The following is a 9558-nucleotide window of genomic DNA, read 5'->3' on the forward strand; positions in this document are numbered from 1 at the left end:
TCATCAAGAGGCAGTATTGATCGGCTTCAGTTAGCAGCAGTAGCAAAGGAATCACTCGGGTTCAGTTAACAGCAATGGATCGATCGAAGTTCAGTAACGTAGCTAGTGCAATCGCTCGGGTTTAATTAGAGCACAATGCCTCGCTCGGGTTCAGTTAGAGTGCAACGCCTCGCACACACACGCGTACATGTACGAGAGAAACGCGCAAACTTCCGTGCATCGCTCGGCCCTGACCACCCACCGTAACCGAGAACTCCCCGATATTTTCCCCGCCCTCGCTTCTATCACGGTTTTTTTCGTCATGGACGGCCCAAAGAATGTCATGCAGCTGCGTCTCCGGCCCGCCCAGGACGAAAATCACATTTCCTGTCATGGTTTTTTGTCATAGAAGTAGGAGCCCACCACATCTATAATGATACCGAATTTTGTCACAATTGTCGTCATAGGAGTGTCATAAGCATGACAGAAAAAAATTCGTTCGGCCCAAAATGTCACGAATATATCTTTTTTTTTGTAGTGTAGCCTCGTCGTTTCATTCTTTCTATATTCAACATGTATCGAGAAATTTCAACTTTTCGACCCACGTGTGCAAAACAAGCACGCACACTGGAGGTGACGAGTTGCTGGATGGACGCCCCCCTGCCTTCCTCACGACTAGCTTGAGGGCTGATCGTGTCGTGTGGGTGCCATTGAAGCTTGAATAAATTAAAAGCGCTTAATTTCATGAAGAAAAAAAACGAGCGTACGCACACGAGAGCCAATGGGCCGACCGCTAGGAGCGACGCGAACGGACGCGTACGATGAAGAGATTTGGAGCCAGTGTCCACCAAATTACCCAGCGGAAATGTTGGCAGCTCCAGAGAAAATTCCGTAGCAACCAGCAGGGGAACGTGGACGACTGGTCATCCACACGCAGGTAGGCAGCGAGGAAAAGCCAAAAGAAAAATAAATACCCCACGAGAGACCCCTAGGCAACGAGTACCTCGCAATTCTGTGGTGTTCACGAGTCCACAGCCATATCCTCCCACTCACTCGTTTTCTGGTGTGTCTAAGGCTAGAGCAAGCGAGCGAGCCAGACTGAGAGAATTGAGAGAAGAAGATGGCTTGCCCTGCCCAATCCATGCTCTCTGCTAGCAGCTGCGTGCTCCTGAGGAGCAGCAAGCCCCAGCAGGCCACGATTCCGCGAGGAGGAGGAGGAATCAACGGCGGCAACAGGTTCTTGACACTGTCCTGCAATGCTTCTTCGTCTCCGGACGACTCCGAGTGCAACGACGTGGAGTGCGCGCCGGAGAAGGAGGTACGGGACCTATCTAATCGCCTTATTGTTGTTGTTGCTGCTGCTGTTATCTGAACTTGGATATGCCGGCGCAGGTCGGGAGCCTGAGCGTGGAGTGGCTGGCGGAGGAGAGGACCAAGGTCGTGGGAACATTCCCTCCCAAGAAGAAAGGATGGACCGGCCTCGTCGAGAAGGACACCGCCGGCCAGACCAACATCTACTCCATCGAGGTACGCACTCCTACCAATTCTTTGTGAAGACTCTTCTTCTGGCCTTGTCTTCCTTCTTCTCGGCATCTCAAACTGACGGCGTAATCGCGCGCGCGCGCAGCCGGCGGTGTACGTGGCGGAGAGCGCCATCAGCTCCGGCACGGCGGGGACGTCGTCCGATGGGTCCGAGAACACGGCGGCGCTCACGGGAGGGCTGGCCCTCATCTTCGTCGCCGGGGCGGCCTCCATCCTCATCCAGGTGAGCAAGAACCAGCCGCCCGTGCAGACCCAATACTCCGGCCCGCCTCTCAGCTACTACGTCGCCAAGTTCCAGCCGGCCGCCGCGGCATTCTCGGTCCAGTCGAGCCCCCCTGTCGTGGAAGCGGCCGCGCCCGAGGAGACGCCTTCTGAATCTGATTCACCCACCTTAGAGGCGGAAACTTCGGCAACCGCGGAGCAGCCGTCGTCGTGAGCTGATAATCATATACACGGTGAGCGTGAGACGGAAATAATCGAAGCATAAATTTGATGTGGAAGACAGGCACGAGCTTTTGTATTAGCAATTCGATACAACGCTAGAGTTTGAAGAGTTTGACACGCCGTTCTTCACTCATGAGTGAAGTCTACTCTTTATTTTGTACACGCGGTCTATGCCGGGTGGTTCGCTTGGTGTTCAGTTACTTATCTTGCATACCAGTTGCAATCATGTTACAACATCTCCACGAAAATATACTCCAGTTTTTTAGCAACCGGCAACGATTGCCAGTATATATATTCAGAAGGAATAATAATGATACAGGGATAACATTAGTTAGCAGGGCTCAGGTGGTGATTCGTTTTCACAGTCTGAAAGCCGATGAGAATATGTTGCGGGCTCAAGCAAAAGAAGATCTTGCTTAATCAGATGAAGGACTCCATGGCCGTATCCTAGGGGGAAAAGGGGACTCCAGGGCCTTGCAGAGAAGAATGCTCAAACACCCGTTCCTATTTCGCCCCTTCCACAAGTCCCAACATGCATGTGTATATGGCGGTGGTGATGCGTTGGTTGTTCATGGGGCATGACTCGTTCCACCAAGATGGAACAGAGGTGGCCGCATCCGCATTAGAAGCAAAGGTCTGGCACTCACACAAATCCGCCACCAGCAGGCACACCTCCTTGGCAAAGGGGCACTTGAGGATGACGTCCACCTCTTTTCCATCTTGGTGGAACGAGTCACACAGGTTACACATCTGGTTATGAGCTAATCCCTTGACGGAGGGATTGTCGTTGGTAAGAATCCGGCCACGAATCCAGAGTCTAGCGCATTTAGAGCATCTCCAGCCGTTGGCCTCCCAGGGACGCCTAAAATCGCCGCCTGGGGTGAGCCGGCGCAAAAGATGGGCCTGGGACGAGTTGTTCCCCAGCCGCCCCAGGCACGTTTAAAAATTAAAAATGTATAGCAAATTTCGGCACAGTTCGGCGAAGTTCGGCTAAACACGACAAATTTCGGCCAACTTGGGCATATATTTCGACAAAGTTCGCCGATTTTCATTACATAGCAAATATATAATAAACTAATCTAAAATAAACTGGCTGAACACCGAGTAGTCGCCGCCATCCTCGTCGCCGGCCTTCTCCTCCTTGACGCGGGCGCCCCTGCTGGACCCGGCGTCGCCATGGCGGACTGGTGGCGGCGGCGGCGCGTCGCTGTCGTCGATGACGACGACTCCTCCTTCGTCGTGGCCCCGGCGGCGCTCCGCGGAGCGCTGCAGGGCGGCGCACTGGCGCCCCCTCGCCATCTTGAGGGAGTCCTGGCGTGCCCATTCAAGGGCCGCGTCGTCGTCGCGCTCGACCTCGCCGTGCTCCATCTTCACGGCGGCGAGCCCCGGCTCTCCCTTCACCGACGCGAGCCCCGGCTCCGTCTTTGGCTTGACGAAGCGCGGAGGAGCCGACGAGGAGGCGCGCCGGCCGCCCTCGTTGATGACGATGCCGGCGCTGCGAGTGCGCCGGCCGAGCGGCGTCTCCGCCGCGGGCTCGGCCTTGACGCCGAGCAGCGCCGGAGTGCCGGAGGAGTGCGAGGAAGAGCGCGAGGAGGAGGAAGAAGAGGAGGAGTCGAACCTCCTTGGCGCCCATGGCCTGTCGCGTCGGTGGTGCGCCGGGACGGCCGCCCTCGCCGGGGGGTACGCCAACGGCGGGTCGTTGCCGCCCTCGAGTGTGCGGCCGGGGACGCCCCACCACAGGTGGCGCCCCTCGCTGTTCTTCAGGCCGCCGACCACCGGCGCGCCGTTGGTGGACGCCATCCGCTGCTGCTGACGGCGCTCGAAGTACGCCGCCCAAGCCGCGTGGTTGTCGGCGGCGTACTGGGGGAGGGAGAGTTGGGCGTCGGTGAGGGAGGCGCGCATGACGTTGACCTCGTCGGCGAAGTAGGAGGGTTTGGCCACGGCGTCGGGCAACGGGGGAATGGGCACTCCCCCGTTGCTGAGCCTCCAGCCCGTCGGCCTGGCGCGCATGTCCGGCGGCGCCGGGATGTTCGCCTGGAATAGGAGCCAGGACTCCTGTTCGCGGAGCGTGCGGCGGCCGAAGCCGTTGGCTGCCGCCTCGTCTCCGGGGAAACGCTCGGCCGTCGGGGAGGGAAGGGAGAGGGAGGGCTGGGCGGCGGCGCTCGGGAGAGGGAGAGGGAAGGCTCGGCGGCGGCGCTCGGGAGAGGTATAGCTCGGCGGCGAGGGCTGGGCTGGTGTGGCCACAGGCGAGCGAGGCCACCGGCTTATATAGGCGCGCCGTGCCCGTGTGTACGTGTGTGAGGGAGGGGAGGCGTCGGCGCGCCGTCCCGTGACGCGCCGCCCGTGAGGAATCAATGGCAAGGCTGACCGGCGGCGGCAGCCTTGCCATTGATTCCCCGCGGGAACCGAGGCGTTGGGGGAAGGCGAGGCGCGGTGTCGCTGACGCGGCTGGCCCGCGGCTTTTTCGCGCCAAAACCACTCGCCCCGGCGCCCCCGGGCGCCCCCCAACGCGCCGGGTTCGGCTTGGGTCCGCCGGCGCTGATTTCGGCTCAGACCGGCGAAAATCGGGCTCCTGGGGCGCGACTGGCCCGTTTTTTCAGCGCCAGCGTGAAAAAATCGCCACGGAAGGCCTTCCTGGGACACGGCTGGAGATGCTCTTAGCCATAACTTTTTTTTCTTGAAGGTGCATGGCAGTAGTTCTGCCTTTTCATATCAGAAAAGGGTAAAAAAGGAACCAAGGTTCTAGTCGTTGTACAGAGCATCAAGAACCCACACACTCCGAAGAACAAGAACTCAGGAAACAAGAAAAGGAAAGACAACACACACTAAGATCATCTCCAGCCGTTGGCCCCTCAGGTGGCGCTAAAAATCGCCGTCTGGGGGCGCACCGGCGCTAAACCGCGTGCTGGTGGCGTGATGCTCCACAGTCGCCGCGTCCATGTTTTTTTTTGAAAACAAAATCCGGCACAAACAAGGCGCAAATTCAACTAAACTTCAGCGAGTTCATAACATATATAAAATATTTTACAAAAGAAGAAAAAAAATTAGTAGACCCGCCGTCGCCCTCGCCGTTCCTCGCCGCCCGCCGCCCTTGAAGCTCTACATGCCGAGGAGCCTGTAGAACTGCGTGTAGTCGCCGCCGTCGTCGTCGTCGCCTCCTCCGCGGCCGCCGTCCCTGCTGCTCCCCTGCCCAGGGTCGCCGACGCGCGGCGGGTTCGACGGCCCGGGGGCGTCCTCGTCCTCGTCGCTGTCGAGGATCACCACGCCGTTCTCGTCCTCGCGCCCATGCTTGCGGGCGGCTATCTCCTCCAGGGCTCGGCGCTGCCGGACCATCTCGTCGCGGAGGTAGTCGTCCCGCGCCCACTTTAGTGCTTCCTCGTCGGAGAAGCCGCGCCGGACTATGGCCTCGTACTCCGCGGGGAGGCCGGGCTGCACCTTCGGCCTGACGAGCCGGACAGAGGTGGGGGAGGACTCGGCGATGCGGATGCCGGTGCTACGGGTGCGCTGGCTGGTCGGCGTGTCCTGGGGCTCCGGCTTGACGGGGAGGAGGGAGGGAGAGCCGGACGAGCGGCCGGACGAGGAGGAGGACGTCGGGTCCATGCGTCTCGGCGTCCACGAGCTCCCATGCCGGCGGGAGAAGGAGGGAGCGGGGTACTCCAGCCTGGGCGTGTTGCCGCCCTCGATGTACTCGAGGACGGCCTCCAGCGCGCGGCCGGGCACGCCCCACCATCGGCGGCGGCTGTCGGAGTTGAGCCTTCCGGTGGCACGACGCCGTTGGTGGCCTCGAGCTGCTCGGCATGGCGGCGACGGAAGTACGGCTCCCACAGCGGGCTGTCGGGGGTGTACCTCGGCCCTTCCCTCGCCGCCTGCGGCAGAGAGGCACGGATGTGGGCGATCTCCGCGCGACGCGCCGCCCCGGTGGGCGGCGGTGGCACCGGGACCCCGCCGGCGCTGATCCTCCATGCCCCGGGCACCCGCATGTCCGGTGGGACCGGGTACTCGGCCTCAGAGAGAAGCCGAGCTTCGTCCTCGTGAAGGTGGCGGCGGCCGAAGTCGTTCGCCGCCGCGCCATCGCCTGGATAGCGCTCGGCCATTGGGTGAACTAGAAATGGCGAGAAGAGAGGGAGGAACGGGCGCATCGAGGAACGGGGGCGTCGGCGGTGGAGAGTCTGTGCATCACCGGTGCGGGAGGGGGCGGCTTATATAGGCGGAGCCGCCGTGTGCACGCGTGGCGGGCGAGGGACGCGCGTCGTCCCTTCTTCACTGCGCCGCCCGTGAGGCATCAATGGAGGAGGCTGACCGGCGCGGCAGCTTTGGCATTGATTCCGCCGAGGGAACCGAGGCGATGAGGACGACGAAGCGACGAGAAGAGCCGAGTCGCTGCCAAGGAGGGCCCGCCGATTTTCGCGCCAAAAACGATTGGGCCGGCGCCCCCCAGCGCGCCAAGTTCGGCCTGGGTCCGCCGGTGCCAATTTCGGCCCGAGCCGGCGAAAAAAGGGCCTTTGGGGGCGCGACTGGGCCGATTTTTTGACGCCGACGGCCGAAAAATCGCCTGGAGGGCCTTGTTGGGGGCGCGGCTGGAGATGCTTTAAACAGTAGCCTCCTTGAACATTGGCACATTGCTAGTTCATCTCTAGCCATACAATCTCGGGGGAGCATCTCTTTCCTTCAAAAGTCCGCCTATTTCTCTCTTTCTAAATATTCCAAGTGACGTAAACAGCCGAGGTGATTTGCGTGCGTGTAGTTGGGTTGTTGCGTAGATTTCAAACCCTCCTCCACCAAATAGTTATTGAGGTAGAAGCAACATTAGTAGCCTCAGGAGCACTTGTTGAAAGGAGAATCAAACCTCATGGGCAAAAGGGCGGGTCAAAGAAAGATGGGCAGCCAACTTGATGATATAATTATAGAACGTGCACTTCTCGGTGTGTGGCCATCCCCTCGTGGCAATCCGATCAGCCGCCCAGATTTTTTTTCTTAGAACAAAGGCTCAAGGGGAGCCCGACTTTGAATTAACAAAGTCATCAACCGGCCAGGATTACTGAAAGGATCGATATAGTTGACTAGAGGGGGGGGGGTGAATAGGCAACTAACAATTTTTAGCTTTTCTTTACCAAATTAAACTTTGTACCAAAATAGGTTGTCTATATATGCAACTAAGTGAGCAACCTATATGATGCAATGACAGCAAGCATGCAAGCAAATAAGAGATATAACACGAGTAAACTTGCGAAAGTAAAGGGACGAGATAACCAAGAGTGGAGCCGGTGAAGACGAGGATGTGTTACCGAAGTTCCTTCCTTTTGAGGGGAAGTACGTCTCCGTTGGAGCGGTGTGGAGGCACAATACTCCCCAAGAAGCCACTAGGGCCACCGTATTCTCCTCACGCCCTCACACAATGCGAGATGCCGTGATTCCACTATTGGTGCCCTTGAAGGCGGCGAACGGACCTTTACAAACAAGGTTGGGGCAATCTCCACAACTTAATTGGAGGCTCCCAACGACACCACAAAGCTTCACCACAATGGACTATGGCTCCGCGGTGATCTCAACCGTCTAGGGTGCTCAAACACCCAAGAGTAACAAGATCCGCTAGGGATAAGTGGGGGAAACCAAATTTCTCTTGGTGGAAGTGTAGATCGGGGCCTTCTCAACCAATCCCGAGCAAATCAACAAGTTTGATTGGCTAGGGAGAGAGATCGGGCAAAAATGGAGCTTGGAGCAACAATGGAGCTTTTGGGGGAAGAGGTAGGTCAACTTTGGGGAAGAAGACCTCCTTATATAGTGGGGGGACCAATCCAACCGTTACCCCCCACACCAGCCCCGCAGAGAGCGGTACTACTGCTTGGCCAGCGGTACTACCGCTCCCTCTCGCGGTACTGCCGCTGGGCTCAGAGCGGTACTACCGCGGTGGTCAGGGCGGTACTACCGCATACGAGCGGTACTACGGCCCCCACTGCCGCGGCTAGTACCGTAAAACCCGACACGAAAAAAGACCCCTCGAATCGAGGCGGTACTAGCACGAGACCGCAGCGGTACTACGGCTGGGGGCTACCAGCGGTACTACCGCTTGTAGCACCCAAGCGGTACTACCGCTCCGGCCCGCGGTACTACCGTTGGGACCAGAGAGGGCACACTGAGAAGGGGAACGAGCCCATCATAGAAGCGGAAAGGCTCGGAGGGGGGCAAAGGAAGTGTACGTGATGATTCCACCCTAGCCTTTCCAAAGCGGACCCCCTCTTGATAGTACGGTGATCCCTATGAAACTAGTCCACCAAACTAATTCGAAAGGACTACACCGTCTTCGCTTCAAGCTCCGAGGGGAGGGAATCGTCTCGTACCAAAAGGATGAATCTCTGAAAACACTCAATGCACACGATTAGTCCGCAAAAGCATTGTCATCAATCACCAAAATATCTTAGGGATAAATATGCCCTTACAATTACACATGGCCACCAAGCAAGAGCGACCGAAAGATACAAAGGAGCTGACTGAGCAGCTTACAACGCAACGCACACTACTGCACACAAAGAAAGAAACATGAAAGACCTGCAGTAATGTCGAAGCCCGCTGCATCGGCACCAAGAACATGGAAGTAGAGTAGCCTCAAGGATCAGCCAAAGGCCTGCAAGCACTGAGCGCAGTCGGATCGTAGGATTGGGACCACGAGCACCTGTCTTCCAACGCCGAAGAAGACCCCAATCCTCTCGCCTAGGCTCGAAGGCGCCGCACCGTCGGGTCATTGGGCGCTCACCCGAGAGCAAGAGCAGGTGCCGGTCAAAACCCAGAGCAGGCATAGCTCATAGTCCTCACCACGCCGTAGGCACACCACTAGCTGCACTGCCACCTGCCCGGGGCAACCGAGAACAGAAGGAAAGCCGTTGGGAGGATTGTCGAAGAAACAAGCTGCAAAGACCCAAGGGCGAAGCTTGGGAAGCCTTTGCTTGGACTCGCAGCTGACGGGCGCTCTCCTACCTCGACACCGCTAACCCGGAGAACCAGACAACCCAAGGCGGCGCCTCCAAGAAGGGAACGACGTGCAGGACGTCGCCATCGCCCAACCCGAGACGAGTTTTGGGCTTTCACCTGGGATCTAGGACGGGGATAGATAGGGGAGTCCTCAGCGGTGCCTCGAAGGAGAAAGGCGATACGCGCACGCGCCATCACCGCCGTGGTCGGAGATCCGGTCAAGGGTTTCCCCCGGACTCGAGCTATGCCACCGGCACCCCGCCAGCACCAGAACTGGCAGCCAAAGCTGCAGATCGGACACAGCTGGAGGGAAGGAGTGAGCAGAGGAGGAGGAGCAGCTCGACCTTCAGATCTGGAGCGGAAGAAGACCGCGCCACGACCACCACCCGTCGGATCCACTCCGCCCGAGCAGCCGAGGAGGCCGGCCGTCACGTCCCGCGCACGCCGTCTGTCGCAGAGGCTGCGCCGCCTCGCCGACCGGGGTCGCCGCCCCGAAGTCCGGGGTCCTTCGCAAGGGGAACGAAGCGACGAGAGGCCTCGTCGCCACCTTCATCGGTGGCCGCCGAGGCTTGCCTGGCGTCCCTCAGGTGGCGGCGAAGGGTGGAGATGTTGGAGGGGTGGCGGCGC

The 9558-nt window shown here is 59.0% G+C and overlaps 1 protein-coding gene across 1 annotated transcript; it reads left to right on the plus strand.

The window, feature by feature from the left end:
* The first annotated feature begins 972 nt into the window (after window positions 1-972).
* Window positions 973-2234, plus strand: LOC123182358 (protein MAINTENANCE OF PSII UNDER HIGH LIGHT 1). Its single transcript, XM_044594897.1, has 3 exons — window positions 973-1297; window positions 1372-1506; window positions 1607-2234. Exons 1-3 carry the CDS (start codon window positions 1100-1102, stop codon window positions 1955-1957), a joined length of 684 nt encoding a protein of 227 aa, XP_044450832.1. The 5' UTR covers window positions 973-1099; the 3' UTR covers window positions 1958-2234.
* The last annotated feature ends 7324 nt before the right edge of the window (window positions 2235-9558 follow it).

Source organism: Triticum aestivum, chromosome 1D (assembly GCF_018294505.1).
Source record: "Triticum aestivum cultivar Chinese Spring chromosome 1D, IWGSC CS RefSeq v2.1, whole genome shotgun sequence".
Lineage (NCBI taxonomy): Eukaryota > Viridiplantae > Streptophyta > Magnoliopsida > Poales > Poaceae > Triticum > Triticum aestivum.

Coding starts and splice junctions, on each gene's coding strand:
- LOC123182358 (XM_044594897.1), top strand. CDS start 1,100: ATGGCTTGCCCTGCCCAATCCATGCTCTCTGCTAGCAGCTGCGTGCTC. Junction 1,298..1,371: donor AGTGCGCGCCGGAGAAGGAG/GTACGGGACCTA, acceptor ATGCCGGCGCAG/GTCGGGAGCCTGAGCGTGGA. Junction 1,507..1,606: donor CCAACATCTACTCCATCGAG/GTACGCACTCCT, acceptor GCGCGCGCGCAG/CCGGCGGTGTACGTGGCGGA.